This window comes from Nannizzia gypsea, genomic scaffold (assembly GCF_000150975.2).
Source record: "Nannizzia gypsea CBS 118893 supercont1.6 genomic scaffold, whole genome shotgun sequence".
NCBI classification, from domain to species: domain Eukaryota; kingdom Fungi; phylum Ascomycota; class Eurotiomycetes; order Onygenales; family Arthrodermataceae; genus Nannizzia; species Nannizzia gypsea.
This window is the reverse complement of record NW_003345196.1, coordinates 913,717-936,600: the sequence shown is the minus strand read 5'-3', so window position 1 is coordinate 936,600 and position 22,884 is coordinate 913,717. Positions and strand designations below refer to the sequence as shown.

The 22,884-nt window shown below is 48.3% G+C and overlaps 9 protein-coding genes across 9 annotated transcripts; 6 read left to right on the top strand and 3 right to left on the bottom strand.

Moving 5' to 3' along the window:
- Positions 1 to 1,826: 1,826 nt before the first annotated feature.
- MGYG_06953 (hypothetical protein) lies at positions 1,827 to 3,459 on the bottom strand (the record flags this gene model as incomplete). The annotated part of the gene is made up of 3 exons (XM_003170914.1): positions 1,827 to 1,869; positions 1,925 to 3,024; positions 3,361 to 3,459. 3 exons carry the CDS (start codon positions 3,457 to 3,459, stop codon positions 1,827 to 1,829), a joined length of 1,242 nt encoding a protein of 413 aa, XP_003170962.1.
- Positions 3,460 to 4,351: 892 nt separating this feature from the next.
- MGYG_06952 (hypothetical protein) lies at positions 4,352 to 5,773 on the bottom strand (the record flags this gene model as incomplete). The annotated part of the gene is made up of 3 exons (XM_003170913.1): positions 4,352 to 4,831; positions 4,895 to 5,055; positions 5,122 to 5,773. 3 exons carry the CDS (start codon positions 5,771 to 5,773, stop codon positions 4,352 to 4,354), a joined length of 1,293 nt encoding a protein of 430 aa, XP_003170961.1.
- A 696-nt stretch (positions 5,774 to 6,469) lies between these two features.
- MGYG_06951 (hypothetical protein) lies at positions 6,470 to 8,386 on the bottom strand (the record flags this gene model as incomplete). The annotated part of the gene is made up of 1 exon (XM_003170912.1): positions 6,470 to 8,386. The coding sequence occupies one exon, from the start codon at positions 8,384 to 8,386 to the stop codon at positions 6,470 to 6,472; it is 1,917 nt and encodes a 638-aa protein (XP_003170960.1).
- A 725-nt stretch (positions 8,387 to 9,111) lies between these two features.
- MGYG_06950 (kelch repeat protein) lies at positions 9,112 to 11,485 on the top strand (the record flags this gene model as incomplete). Its single annotated transcript, XM_003170911.1, has 4 exons — positions 9,112 to 9,448; positions 9,525 to 9,611; positions 9,691 to 10,128; positions 10,185 to 11,485. 4 exons carry the CDS (start codon positions 9,112 to 9,114, stop codon positions 11,483 to 11,485), a joined length of 2,163 nt encoding a protein of 720 aa, XP_003170959.1.
- Positions 11,486 to 11,916: 431 nt separating this feature from the next.
- Positions 11,917 to 14,353, top strand: MGYG_06949 (hypothetical protein; the record flags this gene model as incomplete). The annotated part of the gene is made up of 3 exons (XM_003170910.1): positions 11,917 to 12,094; positions 12,228 to 14,169; positions 14,269 to 14,353. The coding sequence occupies 3 exons, from the start codon at positions 11,917 to 11,919 to the stop codon at positions 14,351 to 14,353; spliced, it is 2,205 nt and encodes a 734-aa protein (XP_003170958.1).
- Positions 14,354 to 15,179: 826 nt separating this feature from the next.
- MGYG_06948 (hypothetical protein) lies at positions 15,180 to 16,203 on the top strand (the record flags this gene model as incomplete). The annotated part of the gene is made up of 3 exons (XM_003170909.1): positions 15,180 to 15,230; positions 15,391 to 15,659; positions 15,717 to 16,203. 3 exons carry the CDS (start codon positions 15,180 to 15,182, stop codon positions 16,201 to 16,203), a joined length of 807 nt encoding a protein of 268 aa, XP_003170957.1.
- Positions 16,204 to 16,912: 709 nt separating this feature from the next.
- On the top strand, positions 16,913 to 17,455 carry MGYG_06947 (hypothetical protein; the record flags this gene model as incomplete). Its single annotated transcript, XM_003170908.1, has 1 exon — positions 16,913 to 17,455. The coding sequence occupies one exon, from the start codon at positions 16,913 to 16,915 to the stop codon at positions 17,453 to 17,455; it is 543 nt and encodes a 180-aa protein (XP_003170956.1).
- A 1,357-nt stretch (positions 17,456 to 18,812) lies between these two features.
- On the top strand, positions 18,813 to 19,474 carry MGYG_06946 (hypothetical protein; the record flags this gene model as incomplete). Its single annotated transcript, XM_003170907.1, has 4 exons — positions 18,813 to 18,969; positions 19,027 to 19,053; positions 19,095 to 19,238; positions 19,350 to 19,474. 4 exons carry the CDS (start codon positions 18,813 to 18,815, stop codon positions 19,472 to 19,474), a joined length of 453 nt encoding a protein of 150 aa, XP_003170955.1.
- Positions 19,475 to 21,137: 1,663 nt separating this feature from the next.
- On the top strand, positions 21,138 to 21,712 carry MGYG_06945 (hypothetical protein; the record flags this gene model as incomplete). Its single annotated transcript, XM_003170906.1, has 3 exons — positions 21,138 to 21,254; positions 21,303 to 21,513; positions 21,636 to 21,712. The coding sequence occupies 3 exons, from the start codon at positions 21,138 to 21,140 to the stop codon at positions 21,710 to 21,712; spliced, it is 405 nt and encodes a 134-aa protein (XP_003170954.1).
- Positions 21,713 to 22,884: the final 1,172 nt, after the last annotated feature.

The window sequence follows — 22,884 nt, the reverse complement described above, 5'->3', positions numbered from 1 at the left end:
ATTGTGGTACCATACATACCATCTTTATACCCGGTCAGAATGACCAATGGCCAAACATCAAAAAAACAGCATTTCAACGATTAAATTCGTATATCAAGGGTGAGACTTGGAGTGAAATTGAGAACAGGAGAATCCGGAGTCCAAAAATTAAAAAAAATACACGGGAAGGGAAATCATTTATTATTTTTGAAATTGGCCTCGGGAAAAGCCTTGTTGAGTTTTTCTGTTTGCTTCTTTTGATATCGTTTTATCTTTTGCTCTATTCCTCATTTTTGTGCTGAGTTCTTGGTTTTCTTTTCTTTTTCCTATCCTTTTTCTTTGGATCTCTCCCCTTTTTGTTGTCTCCTTGTCTGATTGATTGATTGATTCTATTTATTTTGCGGCCACTTGGATATCCACCCCCTTTCCCCATGTCTGATTTACCTTACTATCCGTCTACGCTGGCCCTTGGTATTGATCTATCCGTTCAATATCAACAACCTCCCCTTTCATTTGCTGTACATAACACTCTCTGTGATGCCCCCTTTCCATCTCTTTTATGTGCCTGGAATGATTCAAACGGCCTCAACCCATCCTTCCCCCCTTCTACCTCCCCCTATCCACGCGGCATCAATTTTCTCACTTCTCTTCTTATTCCATTTTCATTCCTGCATATACTTCTTTTTCAATACTGCCCTTGTTAATTCTCGAGCTTTTGAGGCGTGTCATAAACCCCGGAACCTGCTTGGCTCCTGCTATACCCATACATATACCATACACTAAAATACCCATAGCGAAGCCAGCCAGTTTTCCAGCCAGTTCATACAATCCTCTCCGCCCATTTTGACTTCCCATCTGCGTTGCTTTACGTTGCTTGTTTTGCGTTCATCTTCCAATTCTCCTCTCCCCATTTTTTTTTGGCTTTACATCTTTGTTTAATTCAATTGCTGGATTTCGCTGCCTTTTTTTTTTTTTTTTTGGTTTTCTTAACCCATCTCCTTGCTCCCTCTGCTTATTGCAGAGGGTCAAGGTAAAGAGGACATGAAGGAAAGGGCATGGAAAAAAACATCATCATCTATCGGGGTTTCATGAGGGTGGTCATTGCTAATTCCTACTTGCCAATGTGTTTGTGTGTGTATTTGATTTGTCCCTTTAAACTCCAAAATAGATCTCTAGGTGTGCTTCGTTTGCATGCTTTTCATTATATGCCTAGTCCATCCATATGCGCTTCCGTGTGTTTGATTATCTTTCCATCGCATGTTATATTTGATATATTGCTGCGTTGTCCAGCCAATAATTAAGCAAGGTCTTTGTAATACTCCACTCCAATACTAATTATGCTTTACTACTCTGTGACTCTAGCAAACTCGATGTACCGTGGGATCTGGCCGGTGATCTCCATATAGTATCAAAGTAAGAAATCAGTGAAGTAATCAGTCTTGGCTACACAAATTCCTTGTTACTACTTGTTTGACTGTGACGTTTGCATTGAGGAAAATAGAACAGGACAGCACAGGATTGAAAGTAGCGTCATTTGCCTACTAAACTCGAAGGTAGAATGTACATCTCAACGTCATCATTTCATATTTCTTTTTTTTTTATCAATTTAAGGGTACATGGGTATGTGAAAAAAACTAGCTAGCCCTGAATAAGCAATAATCGTGGCCACGGGAATGGTCCCTTTCTAGACACTCTGCTGCGGGTAAGAGATGAAAGCAAGAAGCAATGTATGAATACAGAACAGTGTTAAAAAGGCAGATGTTTTCTCATCACCGCCAGTATGAGTAATGAGGAGGCATTGTAGGTGGCGCTCCATTCTATTCCTTGAGTGTTTGCGTAGGTAGAGACTAGTACCATTCAAATTCTCCCGTTCCTTTGTGGAATACGTATCTGTTCAACTAGATTAGAAAATAATACGACCAAGATGGGGAAGGACTAGACTTACTCTTTACCGTCGGAAGTTAATATGCCGTCTTTCAAGACACACTTCCATTTGCTTTTGACACGCTGGACTTTGTCGTATGTGCAGAGCATGACCTGGCCAACTGCGTCGTCCTCGCCTTGCTCATCATCGAGTAGGTCATCAGGGTCATCAAGATCGGAGTTAATAGCATCTTCGTCCTCATCCTTCTTGACTGAGTAGTCATCCGGTCCATCGACTTGGGGATGTGATGGGGGTCCAGTCGGTGTGCTGGACAATGGTGCCGAAGAAGACCCTTCTGCCTGGCTCGACAAGGTATCTAGGTTGTCAAACTTGACTATTTTGCGCTTCTTTCCATTAGCGTTGGGGTATCGTTCATGCAAGGGAGCCAGGAGACCACCGCCTTCGAGCTGGAGGTTTCTGGACTCGACGAACTCTCTAAGACGGCGGTCATTTTCGGGTCCATTTTTGGCTGCTGCTTCTCTCCGTCGTTGAACTTCGGCTTTCCAATCTGACAGATCATCACCTGCGCCATCGGTCTGGGAGTTCTGGATACCTGATTGAGGCAACCTGGAGGCCTGAGTCTGTTGCTGGCCAGGAGCTTGACCCTGAGCCTGGATCTGGGCTTGAACCTGAGGTGGTCTAAAGTCCTGAGGTTTCGAGGTGCCCATGGGAGGAGGGTTATAACGTGGCTGCCCACCAGGAAGGGATAAAGCGGCCTGAGAGTGTGACTGCAGATGCTGAACCTGGTTCGCTGCAGCATTGCCATACTTTTGGTGCAATGCGCTGGCAGCTCGCTGCTGGGCTAGGATTGTGCCAGCAGGTGGCCCTGGGGGTGGAGGAGAGAAGCCTCCTTCGGATTTAACGAAGGCGTCTCCCGATGAATGGTCATTGGCAGACTGTAGGCCAGCATGCTGCGGCATATGAGCTTGGTGCTGCTGCTGCTGCTGTGGTTGATGAAGTTGGGGCTGGGGGTTCATTCGGGCATCATTTGAAGGGATAGTGGTAGGTGGAGGTATTGGAGACTGTTGCTGTGTAACCTGTGGCTGCGGTACAGGCGGCTGTGGTGCCGGGTCCCAAGGAAAATGTGCAACCCCAAGAGATGACAACTTCGACTGCCAGCCCTATACGCCAGTTAGTATGAATATTATCAATAGTTGTCTTCTTCTTCACTGCTTCTTCTGCTGTTTTGTATCTAGAAAAGGACATCTAGATACACTGACTAAGCTTCTTAGTCATCAAACAAAGCGGCAGGCGGAGGAGGCTAAAAGCGGCGGCAGAAGTGGCCCAAGGAGGCAAAAAGGCGGCAAAAAGGCGCTTTAAAAACAGCCCGGCCGCCCGCCGTCGCCTCCGCAACACCAGGTCGCGCAAAGATAAATGAAGCGGACTTTTCTGCGCCCACGAGGAGTCACCGATAGGGGTTTTCGAGGAGCGAGATGAAGGAGACAGAAGACACCGACCTTTCTTAGTTCCTCAAGCGTATGCTGGTCGACGCCGCTCTCCTCAAAGTCGATCTGTGAAGAGTCGCATACTTCCTGAATCACCCGGTCAAAGACCATGCCCTAGATGGACCGAACAGAGTGAGCAACAGTTCACACACGCGACCCAGCCGTTTCACGCCGACTGAATGGCCGGCCTGTCGACTGACAGTCAGACACAGTTACTCACCACAAGCTGATTCGACATCTTGCCAGAAACGTTTGGTAGAAAGCCGGCAGACAGGAGGCAGCAAGGATGATAGGAGAAGGTTACTGTCTGGCGCCTAGGGTGTTGGCGCTATCTGCGAGGAGTGTAGTTAAAAAGGTGAGGCGAAGACGAGGCACTCGGCCTTGAGCAAGCGAGACGTGATTGTAGTGATTTGTAGAAGTGAGCGGCCCTTGTTATTCTTCGCTGTTTGTCCTGTTGCAACTAGGCTGTCCGAAGCAGTGATGCAGGCAACGAGCCGCCACGCCGAAAACACCTGCTTCTCAGCGGTAACCGGCGCCTTCCCACTGTTTGTAGCAAGCTGTTTGTATACGAATTGGTGAGAGAGAGGCTCGTAACTGTTTATCTTGTATTTCTAGCCTGCGGTCGGCGATTTGACCTCGATCTCCGGCTCTTGGGCGGTTGTTGGTAAAAGAGAGAAAATCAATTTATAGAAGAAATCTATCAGCACCAAGACTGCTTAGTCATCCCAACCTCCACTCCGTGTTCTTTGCGGTTGAACAGCAGGACACGATGAGCCTGACGAGTGACATTTTGACGGTTCCACCGTGAATGATGGGCTGTAACAGCTATGAGTGATATTTGCTGAGTGAGCAGAGTGCTTGTGTTGCTCGCTAGGTGTACTTGGAGTTGAAGGGGCCCGTGATAGCTACATTGACGCCTTGAAGATACCAGAAAAGGGGCTGCATTGTGCATGAAATGCCATATTAATTAGTTATTGAACTAATTTTTGGGGCAACAGTATATCTAGGAAACCAAGGCGAAGGACTCCTCGCTGTGCTCGTCACTGGTATCATTCCATTCACTGTTATTATTCCAGTCGCTGCCATTATCTTCGTCGTTACCATGATCACTGCCACAATAGACTGCATCCGGCTCACGATAATCGGGAGTCATCAAGATGCTGTTCGCTAGGCAAATGGTGAGGTCCTCTTGGGCTTCCGCCGGAGGTAAATATCCCTTACCCTTCATGTTGAAGGTCGTTTTCAAGTAAAAGGCTTTTGGAAGGTGGAAGCCAGCGGATAAATTGACAAGCCTCTTTAACATGGTGCGTTCTAGATATTCCCCCGGGACATCCCAATAATTTTTCGCTGCTAGTACTTCTCGGATCCAGCTTAGCTTTCCATGCGGCCTAAGCATGAGAAACGTCATTACATATCTGAAGTAGACATATCGCTTGGCTGGACGGTTGTCATTAAGGAATTTAAGTTCTCGCCCATGAAGTGTCTAAGAAGACCTTGTTAGTTGGTGGATTTCTCTAGCTGCATACGGAGAATAACACTGGCTTACATTCCAGACAATACCGGGAGAGACAGGTTCGTCGAGAGAGTCTGTATCTGTCACGAATAGCTTCCACTTGACTTCTTCGTCTGGCGAATGTGCTGGAACAGGGACAATAACGACAAAACCGGTCTCCAGTGCTTTGCTGACATTTTTGTGCAAGAGGAGAGCTAAAGGTGTATATACTGTCAGTATCAGATACCCCCGCGAGATCGTATAATGATTGGAAAGCTCACTGTTTCTTGGCTCGTCTATATTGACATTCCCAACTCCAAAAAGGAATGCAATCGCGTTCGCATCTAGCCCTTCCGGTACTAAGTGGGTGGCTGTGACTTCATCATATAATGTCCAGCCTAATATATGGCAGTGGCCTTGAGTCTCCATAGCGGTGACCCTTTTCCCAGCATAGAAATCATCAACTGATTTCCGGAGCTGGTTAGCCCTATGTTCCGGCTTAGACTCCTTTTCAAGGATGATTGCAGGTTTACCGGCTATCGCATTCTTATAAGCAGCATTGAAGTCTTTGTACTTTGGCAAAACCTCATTCATGTCATTAGAAAGTATACTCCACTGTGGGCTTATGGTTCGTAATTCTGCCGTGAGCAGGGTCGACTCCATGCAAAGTCTGCGAATTTGAGTCTTATATTCGAGGCAGGACAAATATTTTAATCGATATAGAGCAAATACTGCAGATTTGCAAAATTCGATATGGTTGGATTCTGTTATCAGCACATTGATTTTAGATCTTATGAAGCTTTCGGTATCTGATGGGCTAGAATCAGATAACGCGCGCCGGAGCTGGCTCTTTGACTTGAGAAGCTCGGCCCAGTTACTGTTCGGAAGTAGGTGCTCATATTTCGAGGGCAAGTATTCCTTGATTTCGGCCATGGCGCATCGGTTTATAATCTCAAGCGTTGGGAGAGAGGTATTGACGGGGTAGGAGATGATAATAAAGTATTAGGGTGGGTATAAGACTTAGAAAAGGCAGCTTTGATAGATATCAGAACGCGATCGAAGATTATTCAGATGCCTACCTAGGTATATAATCATCCATATGAGTATAAGGACTTAACACCTACCCATCGCGTAATTGTAGTAAGGTTTTGAGAATGTGCTGTGGCGAACCAAAATTGCATACTCGAGCAATTTGCTGGTCAAATTGGTTTCTAAGCTGTTGGCTTTGACAGTTAGGTAACTATACACGAGCGACAAAAAATAGATCCTTAGAAATGAAGGCACCTTTAACCTATCTGTTTTGCATAGTAGATGTCATTATTATGGGTAAATACTATGTCTTCAGGAGTTGTCAAAGATCCATTGCGTTCCCATTTCAATTGAGGATATATTAACTATACTAAACATTTAAGATGAATGCATACACCAACGCCAGTAAAGAAGGCCCAAACGACAATAACAGTTAAAACATGCAATGCTCAAGACGATGCTGCCACACGATATATGCAAGAGACCAAGTTTGAAACGCCGGAAGAGGGTATCGCCCATGAAGCATTGAACCGACGCCATTTGAATATCGTGAGTGCGTAAAGCTGGTTAGTAGTTAGTTAGCGGAACACTATTGTTCGTCTATCGAATGGTCATTTGCTTTGCCATCTTGCTTCCCTTGCTGCTGAGACCGGCCTCTCTGGAGGTGGAGGCGGCAGTGCCAGGCTTACGCTCGAAGATCTTCCAGAACTTCAAGCTCTCGTCTGCAGCGGCGGTGGCCAACATTTGGCCGTCAGGGCTGAGGCAGCTGTGGAGGACACGGGTCTCGTGGGCTGGGATCTCGACGTTACGGACGAGAGATGGGTAGCTCCAGATGCTTAGGGAATTGTCTGGGAAGCCACTGGAGCTGACAAGCTCGCGGTAGTGGTTGCTCCATCGGAGACTGGTGACCTGGGAGCCGGTATCGATGCTGTTTGTACGGGCGCCGGTAGTGGTGTTCCAGAAGTGGATGTGGCGGTCATAGGAGCCACCGCCGGTAGCAAGGAGGTTCAGTTGCCATGGGCACCAGCTGAGAGCCTTGACTGCAGCGCGGTGGTTGGTCTTGGTGAACTTGGGAGCTGACAGAGAGCGAGAGTCCCAGATGGAGACCAGGTTGTCATTTCCACCAGTAGCTAGTTGGGCACCATCTGATCGCCATTCAAGGCCACAGACTTCGGAGGTATGAGAGACGAGTTCAGCGGTCTTGTGCTGGGCAATGCGGACGTCGTGGTTGAACACGAGACCGCTTCGGGCACCAGTAGAAAGAGTGTGCTTGTTCCAGCCCATAACACCAACACGGGTTTCATGGCCAAACATGCTTCGGAGCTTGGTGCCTTCTTCGACATCCCAGATCTGGACTTCGCCGGTTCCAAGTCCGACGCCAACGTACGCTCCGTCACCACTCCATTTGACACTGCTCACGTAGGTGTCGGCAGGGCATTCAAGAAGACTGCTTACACCACCGGACTCTGCTGACCAGACGTATACATTGCGTTCCAAACCAATAGCTACCTGGTTACCAGAGCTCCAGTCAAGCAGGTTGAGGTAGTAATCGTCAACAAGACCAGGAGCATCCAGAACCCGGTCAGGAGCAGTCTGAACTCGTCGTCGGAACTGGGCAGTTTGAGCAGTGGAAGGTTTGAGTGGACGGTTGTATTTAGAGCGAAGGTCAATTGGTTTGGAAGATTCAGGAGCAGCAGGCTTGAACTCGAGAATACGGGTGTTCAAAGAGACACCACAGGCATCGGCAAGAGAAGACTTGTACGCAATAGCATCAGGGTCTGGGCGTGAGTAGCTGCTGCTGCCACTGCTGCTAGTGCTATCATTGTCGTTAATGCCAAGTTCTCCAAAGGCCTCTGCAAGGTCATTGTCACGGCTGTGGCCGTTGATATCAAAGGCGCTGGCAGCATTGGCCAGAACAGTAGATCCCTCACCACTGCTGGTTTTGGGTCTCTGGGTAGCGCCGTCGGACTTTGCACTGCCAGCAGTGACCAGGCCCTCACTGGTGCTTCGGTTGGGAATGAATCTATCTGCAACAGTGTGGGGAAGACGAATAGTAGTCTTGCTTGGCTTGGATGTTCTAGTTCTGGTGGTGGTTGACTCCTTCTTTGATGCACGTTTCTTAGTTGGCGTCTGAGACTGAGCTGGGCCGGTTCCAGTAAGGGTCCAGTCTGACACTGCTGGCTCCAGATGGCGAGGTTCCTGCCTGACCCGGGCAATGTTTGACTTGGGAGAGTCTCGGTAGTTCCCCTTGGATGTCTGTCGAGTTTTGGTCACCGACTTGGCGAAGTGGGAGGCAAGGTTACCATTACCATAAACCGACTGAGAGCTCGATCGCGTGCCATCACTGATCTGGCGAGGTGGAGTGAAGGGAGATGCTTCATCCTTGGAAAGGTTCCCTGAGAAGCTAGTGTTTCTAGCACGGGGTGAAGGAGTGAGGGGAATGCGGCCGCCAGCGGTCTTTGTAGAGAAAAGGCCACGATGGCTCTTTATAGGGGTGCACACAGTAGCAGTAGACATTGTGCGTAGATATGAAAAGCTATACAGCTGGTGAAATTTGAAGGAGGTAAAGGGTCGCTTTTTTGATAGGGCTGATCTATATAGGTCGATGCAAGGGTAGCTCTGCTCGAGTAATGCAAGTACGGATAGCAAAGAGATGCAGAGTAAAGGAGATAAGTCGTCGACAAGACTTTAGGAGTGATACGGAGGGAGAGGGAGGTGTGAATGAGGATGAGGATGAGGAAGAAGAAGAAGAAGAGACGAAGATGAATCTGAGCTCCTGGAGATCTTTTATTTACATTTTGCCGTTTCCAGAGCAACGTTCGCCAAGCCACGCTAACCACTCTCGGACTGGTGCTAACTAAAGTTTTTCCGTGCCGCATCGAGTGGATCCGCCAAGAACCTCAACGTTAAACATAAACCGATTATTGATTAATGACTAATGACTACACGTGACTATCGGTCTTAAGCTCGTTTTTTGCCGCCGCCGCGCTTAAGTAATCGCGCGCTTTTTCTTTTCAAACTTTTTGTTCTTCTTTTCTTATTTCCTGTGATATCATCCTCGTCCCATCCCATCTTCTTCCTTATGCAACTTTGGAAGACACCAACGGGGCTTGAACTTGTTTCCAACGGCCAACACTCGACACCTGCAGTTGTGGCTGGGTTGCGACGGTCAGCCTGTCGATTAATGTTTGCATGACTATTATCTCAAAGTAGCTGCTAAGACAGCCCCATTTCTGCCCAGCATGTCATTCTCCATGACCCCGAATGGGGCTGGATCTCAACAGCCAGCCCACCTCCAGCTGAACAGCAACGCTGGACAGTCTAATAATCCTGCTCCTGGCTTGAATCGTCCATCCAACCCACACACTTCCAGTTTCCACCTCAACGGCACTTCGACACCAACCTACCTCATGCCCACTAGCCCGCCTAAGAGTCGCCGCGGAAGCAGTGACGGTAGCATCCCTAAGCTGGAGACGGCGGTTGGCCACGTCCCAATCTGCCTTGTAAATGCCTCCATAACGTACTGCGGAAATAACGAGATCTATGCCTTCGGAGGGTTCGATCAGGAGACGGATGAGGGTTCGTTTGATCCCATTGGTCTATCTTTGCTTACAAGCACTCCCGGTTCCTAACATCCCTGTCTGTCGATTTCTAGTCTACAACCACGTCTTAAAATTAGATCTCACCACCCGGAGATGGGCTCTCGTCGATAACTTCGGTGATATTCCCGGAGTTCGCATGGGTTAGTACTCTTTTTTCCGGGTTATCTTTGCTCTGCCCCGTTTGGCTAACGCTAGAATTATTATTTTTTTCCTTTGTAGGACATACCGCATCTCTCTACAAGGGGGAAAAACTTGTTGCCTTTGGAGGAGAGAATGAACGCCCGGAACACCTTAACGACGTCATCGTGTTCGATATTAAGACAGCCACCTGGACGTCGCCCGAAATCCGAGGAAAACCTCCAAGAGGAAGAGCTCGACATGCATCCGTCATCTATGAAGATAAACTGTTTGTGATCGGCGGTGTAACAGGAGAATCGAACCTTATACTGGACGATATCTGCTATCTCGATCTCAAAACCTGGACATGGTCGCGCTCATGGAGGTTTGTTGCCCGCTTCGATCATGCTGCATGGGTATGGGGTGGTCGTCTCTGGGTATTTGGTGGATTGGGTGCGGATATGGAGAGATGCACAGATCTGTGGTGGCTGGATCTCAAAGGTACTCCATCACTTGAGAGGGTATCCTCAATAGAGCAAGGTATTTTGGCGCCAAATTTATCCTAGATAATGGAAACAACTACTAACAAGTTTTAGATTCTCCAATCAACACTCAACCATCCACCGGACGGTTGAATACTTTCATGCCAAATGCTGCTAACACTCAAATACGGTCAGTAAACTCTCGACGCAAACCTACTGCTCCAGGGGCCATATCGTCCCTTAAGTTTCACTCGGGACCGTATGTGCCGGCTTTACGGTCTGGAACACACTTCCATGTCTACTCATCGGGTCTCCTTCTTGATTTCGTCACCCCTTCTGAAACGGTCAAGCCCTGGGAATGTAACCTATCCACCATGGAGATGGACTCCCTACGCTGGCAGAAATTAGCAAGCGGCCAGGAAATATTCCCAGTTGAAAACCGCTGGCATTACTGTGCCATCGATGAAGCTGGAAGTAAGGCTTGGCTATTTGGTTCCAGCACTGGAAGCCTGGATGCCGGCGGAGATAACCGACTTGACTCCATACTTACTATCGATCTTGAAAAGTATGGGGTATTGGGAAGGGAAGCCACAGAGCAGAATCGCATCCTTGCCTCTGAACGGCAAAATACCCTGAGTAATCTCGGTGCTGGACTTGCTTCGGTCTTTGACCAGCCGCCAGAGATAGGCTGTGGATCTGATTTCATTATCACTGCAGACATGGACGATGCTGAGTACGGCCCGTCCGAAGAGGATGATGGAAGAACGTCAGAATTTCTACCCGAGGATGCCGCCAGGTCTCCTCCGATACACGTTCATCGCATCATACTGTATGCTCGCTGGCCTCACTTCCAGCGTCTTTATGCAGCAAAAATGGCAGAATACCACACAAACAGAATGCACATTCCGGAACCCTACCGTGTGGTCCGGGCGTTCCTCTACTATCTATACACGGATAGTATCTCTGGGGACTCTGAAGTCAGCCCAAGCATCCTCGAGGTTGCAGGCATGCTAGTTATGGCAAATATGTATGACATGCCAAAGCTCAGACTCCTTTGCGTCAACCGTCTCAGCCGCGAACTTGATGTCGACACTGCAGCTATTATCTGGGAGCGAGCCGGCCGCACCGACGAAGACTGGCTCAAGCGCCGCGCTGCTTCCTTTTGCCTTGCCAACTGGGGCAGAATCGTACGCAGCGAAGGATTCCGACTTCTTAGCAAACAAAGTATGATCGATCTCTGCGAGGTCGTCGACACCGAAGCCCGAATTCTGACTGGCCATGAGGCCGAGCTTCGTGATATTCTTGCTGAACGATACGATGCCTCGAACCCGAAAAGACCGCGAGTGGCCGTTGCTGCAGGAGGACTAGAGGATGATCTTGACATCGATGAGGAAGATGGCATGGAAATCTCCTGAGCCCACCATTCATGATCTTATTTAGACATTTGACGGAGTTTACTTGGGACGGCTACCTCTTTTCTACGCGCTGGTTTGATACCCTCATCGCAGGACTGTGGATATGATATCCTACTTTCCTTTTCATATGCATATACGGCAGTAAAAAATAGATTATTTATTCTACACATATTAACACGTATTCTATCTATCCATTAACATTCTTATATATCGATAGACAGATCTATATACATACAGTAATTTCTGCGACCCCGTCGGTTCTCGGAATATTTAAGGTTTGACCCCCAAAAAGAAAAAAAGCAAAGATTAAATCTCTTTCTCTGATAAAAATCGACCAAAACCAGGTCTGCACCAACAACTGCCCTTCAATTATTTAGGCAGAGCAAACCAACGGCTTAGTCGCTGGCTAGGATCGCCAATCTCATTTAAAGATGACCTCTGATACACAAAATTCGGCGGCCCCTGGTGCGCCGGAGCCAGAAGCTCCGAAAGGACGATCGCTTGAGAGTGCTATTGATGGAGGGCGCGACGATGCTGAAGGACCACCATCTAAGAGAGTGAAATTAGATGATAAATCGCCAGCTGCTCCTGCCTATAAGCCTAAAGATGGTACGGAGCGAAGAAAGGGGCTGGCGCCAATAAAAGCAGAGTACTTCTAACCCCCGCTGCGACCCCGGATATCGAGCGATTAAAGCAATGCTAATCAAATTTATTCGTAGATACATTATAACATTCCCTAAAGACGGGTCCGATGCGCCAGTTAATAATAATCTGGGACGTGACGATGACGCTGCTGAGGCAGCCGGGTACAATGACCGAGACGGCGAGGGCAAGCAGGGCAAGAAACGCCGCGAAAAGCAAAAGGGCAAAAACACAAACCGTCGTTTTCAGAGATCGCATGACGAAAAGGGGCTATGCGGGACTATAACTCATAATCCGGAATTTTCGCCAAAACCATGCCAGTATGGTGACAATTGCAAGTTTGAGCATAACCTACGCAAGTACCTGAAAGAGCACAAAAAGCAGGATCTAACAACATTTGGAGGAATATGTCCTGTCTGGGATGCCTTTGGCGTTTGTTCCGCAGGCTGGAGATGTCGGTTTGTTGGATCTCACATGGCCGAGCGAGAGCATGAGGATGGACGTAAGGAGCTGATTTTAGTGGAAGATGAAGAGAAGAAAAAGAAGGCCCTTTCGGCTTCAGCGGTAACTTCCTCGATCAATGCCACTGAATTGGGAGTTGTGAACCTGGTATCAACAGAGAATAAGCAACTGATGACGCGAAAGAAGTACCTGACACCTAAGGCGGATGCGTTTAATGAGTGGATCACGGTGACCTCCAAGGAGTTGGAAGAGCGATTCCATGGGCGAAACTTCGAAGATGAGGAAGCAGAGGGTAAAGAGACGAATGGTAAGGCGGAAGTAGAGGGTAATGGTGAGAGTGAGGCGAAAGAACGCTCAGAAGAGAACAAGGCTCGGTATACAGAACCGCCTTTCCTACCATCAGAAAAGAGAAGACTTTACTTTGGGCCTGAGACTCCTGTCCTGGCACCATTGACAACTCAGGGAAACCTGCCATTTAGGAGGCTATGTGTTGAGCTGGGTGCCCAGTTTACGTACTCTGAAATGGCCATGAGCTTGCCGTTGATGCAAGGTACTAAAGGAGAATGGGCGTTGATGAAGGCTCATGAGTCTGAGATCTTACCTCCAACGATATCGCCCAAGCAACCCATTGTTAAGGGATACGATCACTCTCGCGATCTCAAATTTGGAGCCCAGATTGCAGGAAACAGGCCATGGCAAGCATTGAAAGCTACAGAGATCCTCACCGCTCTCTGCCCGCATCTCCGTGTCGTTGATCTCAACTGTGGATGCCCTATAGATCTCGTTTACCGTGACGGAGCGGGCTCTGCACTTCTAGAACACCCGTCTAAGCTGGAGAAGATCCTTCGTGGAATGAATGCGGTCTCAGGGGAGGTCCCCATCTCTGCCAAAATCCGCATGGGCACAAAGGATAATTATCCCACCGCTCTCAAGCTGGCCGAGCGCCTTGTTATCGGTGGGTATGAGTCCAATGAGCTTAGACAGGGCCCTGCGGGTATCGGCGCACTCACTCTGCATGGAAGAAGCCGCCAGCAGCGGTACACGCGCGAAGCCGACTGGGAGTATATATCCGAATGCTCAGCATTGGTCAAGAGACTTAATGCAAAGGGAGATGAGGTCTCCGATACCATCCGGGAGCCAGATGAAAGACACCTGCCGCCAGACGGGAAAGTATTCTTTATTGGTAACGGCGACTGCTACTCACATGCAGATTACAACAGTGCCGTTGAAAAGTCCGGCGTTGACAGCGTGATGGTAGCACGAGGAGCGCTGATAAAGCCCTGGATCTTTGAAGAAATTCAAGCCGGGCAATACCTGGACAAATCATCCTCCGAGCGACTAGCTTACATCGAACGCTTCGTCAAGCACGGCCTTGAGGCATGGGGATCTGATGAGCACGGTATTGGGACAACGAGACGATTCTTGCTGGAATGGCTGAGCTTTACCTGCAGGTATGTCCCAGTGGGGATCCTGGAATATCTCCCACCAAAGATCAATGACCGGCCCCCTGCATGGAGAGGCCGCGATGATCTGGAGACACTTCTCTCAAGCGACAACTATCTTGACTGGATCAAAATTTCGTAAGTGACCAAACGCCTTACCGCTATTTTACTGATTGCGTCCCCTGTTTCTTTGAATTGAAGCAGTAACAGTTGCTAATGGACCCTCACCTTATGCAGTGAAATGTTCCTTGGCCCAGCGGACAAAGACTTCAAATTCACTCCCAAACACAAGTCAAACAGTTACGATGTTGCGGAAGGTTAGTGTGGAGATGGACACTGGCTATTCACCTACTTGCAAGCAGCCGAGCTCTGTCACTGCTGGATCCTGGTGGACAGGTATAGAGACGCTTGTTTGAGTAAATACAAAGACCCCGTCACTGTGGTGGCAAACTAACTTGATAGACATTGAATGACAGAAACCACTTACCACTGCATGATTTGACATTCACTGACCGTAGATGCCGTCTATATAAACCTCCCCGAAATCCCCAAGCTCCCAATTTTTTCTCTTTCTTTTATTTCTGACCATAGGCAACTTACTCTCTTACTTTCCCTATTGCGCTTGCAAGTATGTGCCTGTCACCCTCTTGTCGCCAGATACAGGATCCCTATGCTTGTCCTCTGCTGAAATGGGCTCCATACGCTGCGTCTTCCTGACTTACCTAGCAGCAGCCGGTCGAGAGCCCTCAAACCCATATTTCCATACTATATGAGTTGGGGGGCCGGCGTCGAGGCTCTACCCACGATAGCGAAAACCTAAGTACTGGGGTGCTCCATTGGCAGTTCAAGTATATTATAATGAGCTCTATGCTAGCGCTTTAGCTACTCTATAGCCTCCGTCTGCCTAAGTAGACCCGGCCGGTGGACCTATCGAACCGCAGTATCCGATATCTGGTCAATGGAAGTTGGGGTCCCAATGTGAAGAACCCCCCGTGGCAAGCCTAACGCTGATGTTGGAATATTCCATTAGCTACGACTCGCACGCATTACCCGAGGTATCCTTGGGGCATCAGGCCTTTTTGTCCCTTGTGGTCCGACAGCTGATGCGATCCCTGCCGTCTGTCATCACTGCGTGGAGTTGTTCAGCAATGGCAACATTAAGCTGTGTTCTCGTGTCCAGGGCTGCAACAAGTTCCGTCGTAGCTAGGCGGCGCTTCCAGCTCTGACTCCGAACCTGTGCATGATTCTACATTCAGCACCTGACCGTTACCAATGAACAATTCTACCAAACCGAAGACCACCACGATAGAAACCAGCAAAGAATTTCCATCATAGACGACTTTTGGCCTGATTTGATAGAGGCCTACCGACTACTTGGATTATCTTATTTTGGCGGTAGCGTCCGGATTTTTGGCTTGCCTTGGAGCAAGATATACGCATGTGGATGATGGCTGCTGCAAAACCACTGACCTGATAACCCTGGCTGCCCCACCAACCTATATGAATATTTTGGAACGTTACCCGAACGGAAGCTACCGACAGCTTACGAGGAGATTCACGACGACTCTGCCGAAATATTGGCAGACTACCAGATGTCACTGCTGCAAAATATATCACCAAGCGCAAGCGTGCAGTTCACTACCCTCCCTGTCGCACACTCTAATGCAACAGCTATGAAATTATAGTGATAGAGATGGGGTGCAGCTATTATGTGCGCCTCCGATTGGATCGCGCATGGAAGCTAATCTCCTATCCTTACTATGCGAAGTTGCTCAGCCAGGAGACTCGACCGCATTCAGAGACATCGACATCGATATCAACGTTCCTGAACATCTGCGAAATGGTTGCACCGAAGCCCAACCGGCCAATATAACCAGTTCAATGGCTAATGATAACTATTTGATACCAAGGATGCACATCCGCATCGACAAATGGTGGGCCAGGGCTAGACCTCCATCTGGCTCCTTGACACCTCTTTTCTCCAACGGCGCTCATAATCGCTGGAATATCATGGCTCTCCCTGGATATGTACACCGCACCAACGCACATCTACTACTCTCCACCTCAGCTGTGGCAGGCGAAGCAAGCCGCATCATCCAGTCGGACCTGGCCTTCTTCCGCGCAGGGTGCATGAATGCACTAAAAAGCCAACCAATGGCTACGACACTATAGTCCTCCGCAGGATGTTCGGCAGACAATAATAATAATGGCGACTATCACTATGGACTCGGTTGGAAGCTGGTCGGATAAGACGTCGTGTGGACTCATCCATACATACCCGAGTCGAATGAATTTAGCTGCGCATATACCAATCTAGAAATATACCTTGCAGATAAGGACAGCGCGGTTACCAACATCACTGCGGACTATAAAGTCGGCATCGAAATAAAGTTCTGGTTCCCGGGGTGGTGGCTATAGCTTATAGCGTCCGTCTAGGATATCATAATGGACAAAATTAGCTCAACCTTATAGATAAAGAAGTGTTGGGATATTCCACTTTAGCTACGACTTGCACTCATTACCCAAGGTATCCTTGGGACATTAGGCCTTCTTGTCCCTTGTGGTCTAACAAGAAGCCGGTCACCGGGGTTTGCCTTCCGTTATATCGATATAATCGATGCTGTTGAGCGCAGAGGACCAATCAATGCCATCACGGCAGGACTATATTCATATTACCATGAAACCTAGCCCCAAAACCACCCTGAAGACTACCGCTGCGAAATCAATAAGGCACTGGCATTGCACACTTTTACATTATCCATATAGTGAGATAGAATTTCTCCGGGCGCAAGGCAGCAGAAGTTTTTCAAAAGACTTATATCACAAGCCTTTCCTGCATCGGATGAATAATGATCAAACCATCAACCATAAAGGCACAGAAATGCGCATGACCAATTTAAGCGCAATGATACGGAAAAGTATCCAGATTTCCTATCAATCTCTCTTGAAACTAGCATTAATTGCAGATGAGCAAGAGTTTGATGTAGACTTACTGGCTCATGACTGTCGCAACTATACAGATAACTGGACATGGTCACAAAGAGGAGATGGCATCACCGACGAAGGCACCGCTACAGCTCAATTACTTGACATCCAGAGTGAAGATAATGCTACAGCGCGCAGTGGCCAGGTGCAGAGTTACTGCGTTAACTTAATATATATACCTCTGATTGCGAGACTCGACCAGATTAATGGCTGCGAGGGATACTTTGCAATCCCAGCAAAGCATGACATGCGCAAGAGACGAATGTGTCCGTCCGTTTCCTCCGGCGGCTACCTTGAGCTACAGCTATCTTACCCAAACCTGGCTGGAAAGGGTATCATCCAACATCTGCCAAATCTCAATAGGCTAATTATCTTGTGGTCTACTCCTAATGGCCCTTGGGGGATGCAGCTAACCTGCTCTGGAGGCCGAGCTATCTGACGAGACATGAAGAAGTGATATCCCCGGAAAATGGAACGAACCACCAGGGAAAGGAAAAAAAGTTTATCCCCTTCAATTTGACGGTGGATCAGGGAGCTGTACGTCAGCTCAAACTATACCCAGCGCTGCCACGGGCGCCGGAGACGGCGGAAATATCCGACTGTGCTGGGTCGGTCGATTTTTGCTCAGGCGCTGCTCGGTGGCTTGTCCAGATACATCCATTCTGTTCGCCCGACCTTGAGGACCTCTTAACCGTCAGCTACTATATTCCCCAGTAGGATTGTATCCTGGAACTTCATGGGAGCACCGCGGATCAAATATACCACTATGAAGAAACCAGGAGCCGCGTACGGCCATCTACTACAAGTTCGTCATCTAGAAAAAAGAATACATTCCCGAACTTAACTGCGGCAAAAGGCTCACACCGGCAACAGTGAGAGATCTTGGTGTGTGGGCTGGCCCAAAAATTCGTCGAATCTGCAGATATGCTGCTCGATCGATTTTCCGATGCTGTCGCCGCAGCATTGGGTTGTCTTTAAAAGCTTTCACAGGACTTACAACCCAGATCTTCAACCGTCACGCAAGGCTGGAATGTGATGTCTACAAAGTCTATACGTGAGCATCTTATAGCTTCCTGTCCCGACACTTGAAAATGTATATGCCCATATCGCAGCGGAAGGCAAGTTGTATCTTGATGTCCAAAAGGGAGTATGCGCAAACTCCCACCGAGCCCCATGGGGACAAATTATGATATCCTGGGACGACTGTTGGCTATATACGATCTCCTTATATCGATGGTTGATGGTTGATCCGGGTTCGCCTTTGTGGTTGAATGGCATATATTTGTAAGCCCTATTTCGTTAAGCAGGAAGACAGGACCATAACGATAATATACGATCTTAACCCCAAAAAAGGGTTAAACCCGCCGTGCTTGGAGTGTCGATCCGACACTTCACAAGAGGCCGCATCATGCGGGCCACCTGCGCCGCCTAGTTGTCTCCTGGCTAAATGGATATCGATCTATATATCCTGGCGATGCCTCAGGTGCCATACACTGCTTCCATAATACCAGATGTCGGCTACATGGCCATCGTGAACCCCTGGCTTTGTTAGTCTCGTCTAGATATCTCAACCAAACATCATCTAAGCCACGTTCATGTGGCCGGGTTGGTCTCATCGGCCGCCCGGCGCGCTCGTCAGGCCGCTACTGAGCGCTGTGAGGAGAGAGAGTAGCTGCGGTTGCAGCTGCTCGGGGGCCTCCCGCGCTCCGGCCCTTCGAATCGAGGTCGTTCCGCCTCCTGCGAATTGCTCTGCTCCTAACTGCGCCTCCTGCTACTCCCAGAAGAAGACCAGCACGATGGCTACAGACCCACAACTCGCATGCTCCGACGGTGCTGACGCTCCTTTTACGGCGGATGAAGCAGGAATGCCGTCTAAGTATATACACTGCGGCGGACGACCTAATACAGGTTCAGCAGAGATGCTAATTAGGGTGAAACGGCTTATCCAATCGAGTATGTGCATTGGAGATCTCATCACCCCAGTCTCATTTAAAGAGAGCTGATGCTCAGCTGCTATTCGCAGGCTGAAAAGCGATGGTAAGCAGTTCCTAGTTGACATCGACAGTCCAGCCCAGCAGACCTTCAGGCTCTTATAGTAATGGACAAGAGATATATCAGGGTAGTAAAATGCCTTATCTCAGTATGGATTCAAGGAGCATGCACATTCCTGCCAGAGCCAAAAATCATCGAGACAGGCCACGTTGAAATCATTTTTGACCAAGGTAGGCGCTGCGCCAGACAGACTACAGATGAGCGACACCGGCATGGAAAAATTGCGAGCTCAGATTGGCCATGGCGACCTATACTAACGAGGTGCCATCCGGAAAATGCAGTCTTGGAACCTGTGATCCGCAACATTCAAGATAAGATCATGGTGTTGGTTATCTACTTACTTCGTATTATCCCGCCTATTTATTTGGAATCATTCACAGCGATACCCGGTACACGAACTGGATGAATGAACGTCTACACGCCATTCTTAATCAGAGCGATGTCATCATCCCCGAACGCCGGCAGGATTCACACGTTCCCGCTTCCCCCGTAAAAGATTAAGGATATTACTCTTCATTTGTTCATGATGTCAATTTCTGAGCAAAACCTGAATCCCGTCACCAGTAGGAGCAAAGCCTTAGCCTCCTTCGTGTCCCAACATGGACCTTCCCGGATCACGACTCTGCGTGAATATATCACTTCAGGCACGCCAGAAGTACTTCGCCGCCGTCAGTAACATTGTAACCGCTGTTAACGACCAGCCGGCATCGTCGCCGACTTCCCCCAGGTCATCTAGACGACACGTTGGCGGATGGTGACAGTCCCAGTCTAGTTTCTAGACTCAGTGCACAAAACGATGAGATAATTTCATCATCTGGCGGGCCGTGTCCTGTCTCTAACTAACTAACTAACTGGCCGGTTGTTGTTTGCCTCACTGGACAGCGACTACCAAAGGGGTCAAACTGCTGTATACCCCAATCGGCCAAATTGCAAAAACTGCGAATGGAGACTTCTTTACGTTCTACAATAGTGCGTACGTGCTCTAACGTACCATCAGGTGCATACTATCCATGGGCATAGATATCAAAGGAGAATGCTTGCACCAATTGCAAGGCGTGTTCATAGTAAGTCCACCCTTTTTTGTAAACATTTTAAAAGGCTGAAGCTGAATCTAACATGTTACGCCAGAGCCAGGATTTGAGTCAACTTTTCCAGCTTCCTTTGACATCGCGGCCGGACTAAGGTTATCGAATTCAAAAAACGGCTTTTGATTTAATCATGGCATTATAGGTTTTAAGAAACTGTCCTCACACTATAAAAATCTTTGTTAAATCTAGCTGTCGCCTAGTCCTTAACTTGATACTACTTATGGATAAAATGGAGGATTTCACCAACAAGAACGATACGGCGGTAGCTTCGACCCATCAGTTCTATCAGTTATACAGGGACACTTGGCCCGTTGCTCGAAGGCAGACTACAAAAAGTGCTTCGTGAGAACAACAGTGTTGTTTTGTTTGAATACAACCTCACCCTCCGCGCTTGGCATCCGCGCTTGGCAGGTAGAAGGTATATCAACTCCCGTACTAGTAATATATCTCGGATACCCCGGGGCAAACGGCGCAAAGACGATAAATATGGGGGTGCGGCATAATCCTCCCTTTGCCGGGCGATCATGCATGCATATCTGATTCCGTTGGTGTTGGCTCTTCTCGGAGAGTCTTATCCTCCTCGACTGCAGACAAAAGGGAATCAAGCGAAGAGAGAGGAGCGGGCGAGCGTTGTTTGAAACCCTTTTTGGAATAAAGAATCAACACGCACCGCTTTCCACTCTTACGCTTAGCCGCCATTAATCCCGTACATCATCGCTCTCCAACTGCTGATAGCAGCAGTGTGATGGGACTACCAAGGGATGCAAGCGTTGAACTGGACGCTCTAAAGCGTGCGCCATGCCCCCAGCTTCGCGAACGGAGCCCGACCATCACCCAAGCTGTGTTACCTTGTGAAGCTGTTGGCTGCCAAAAAGGGGGATAAATGCCTTATCATAATGAAGAGTCCAATGACGTTATGGGCTACGCTTGTGCCGCTTGATTTACTTGAGTACAAAGTGCTTAACTACAATTCATGCAGGAATGGACGTTGACGAACGAGAGCTGGCTGCCAGCAATTTCAATGACCCGACGTTTGACTGCGACGTACTTCTCACTGCCTATGCTTATGGTCCAGCCCTTACCTTCGTTTCATACCAAGTGATAAGGTCCGCTCAACCTAAATCAGATAGACGGGCGTGCTATTAGCGCACGGCTAACTTAGACGAATACATTCCTGAATCCGAATCCGAATCTGAAGATTCCGAAGATGAATATTATTCATCTGAGATAGAGGGTGATGATACCGCAGAGTCTCGATCCAAGCGGAAGATCATTAGGAGGCAGCGCCAGATCTGCCAGCTGTTGGTGGATACTGAAGGCAAAGCACCTAGTCGACCCTCCCTGAGTGAAAGCGCACGTGAGGTTTTAGTTTAGGAAATACAACTGTTCTTCAAGGGACAAAATAAAGAGCTGCGTGAGCCTAAAGACGTGGCGCAAATATTGATAACGGAGTATAACTTAACCTTGAAGACAATACAGATTTTACGGGGGAAGTTATCGGTGATACCGTTAATCGATACAGAGCAGCATGTCAGGAGCTAAGTGTGAACCACTAGTTATGGATCCTAAGTTCCGAGAGGCTCTTACCCTACAGTCGTGGCAAGTCCTCGGAATCGTGCGGATGCTTAAACAGGAAAGTTCAGACTTACGATCAGGCATCTTAAATGATGACTGCGGACTCGGCAAGACCGTCCAGTCACTCGCTTTAAATAGTGAAGGGGCCAAGAGAATGAGCGTTGGTTCATGCACCCCTACACTTGTGGTAGTGGGCGCGAGGAGATGATTCCTACACAATGTTGGCGAATGCATAATTCCCATTGGCGATACAAGGCCTAGTTGGACAGTTAGGATGTCCGTGAGTTCTTGGGATTCTGCAAATTTAACCGCCGCTTTATCTTTGGGCGGTCGACTTCTATAGTTCTGACGCGCTTGGAGATGACGAATTTATTAACTAGTCTGCGGGCAAATAAACAGGATATCCGCCGGGCGAACACGCCAGGTATAATGTTATCTATAGTGTATAATATGCGGAACTCCAAAAAAGAGAACCTTTAAAAAAATCTAGTGAATTTTTGGCTTGGCTATAGCAAGTTGTTGGTATCGCACCTGCTATGGCCCCTCGAGCCATGTCCACAATCCAGAATAAAATACTCGGGCCAGCCTTGATGAAGTATACGTCAACTTGTTATGGCCAAAGATATTTTGACTGGACCACTGCAGAAAAAATAATCAACTCTAAACTGGATAAAGTAAGTAACTACCTATGCCCACCAAGGATATGAGAAGTGCCGTCCACGACTGACACACCTGAGTATTTATCAGTGTCCTAGGCGTCTCAGACAGTACATCCACCACTGTCACACTTGTCAGCAGCACAAGATCTTGAGACACAAACCCAATGGCCTGTTGCAACCAATACAATCTTCTGAGATACCCTTTGACACCTCCTAATATACAACGGCCGAACCGCGCACCCTTTGACAAACCTCCTCAAAAGCTCCCTTTTTATTTCGCTGGGATGACTTGACCCAAACTGCATTCGACGACCTGAAACAGGCCTTTACAAAGGCCCCATTACTTACTCCGTAGTTACCTTCTATGACCCAGACCGCCAAAACTTCATTTGCTGTGAGCCTGATGACACGCCGGCCTGGAATCTTTACCAATGCTACAAACTGGGGATCTGGAGAATGAATTGATGCCGCTGCCCCTGCAGGCAACAAAGAAA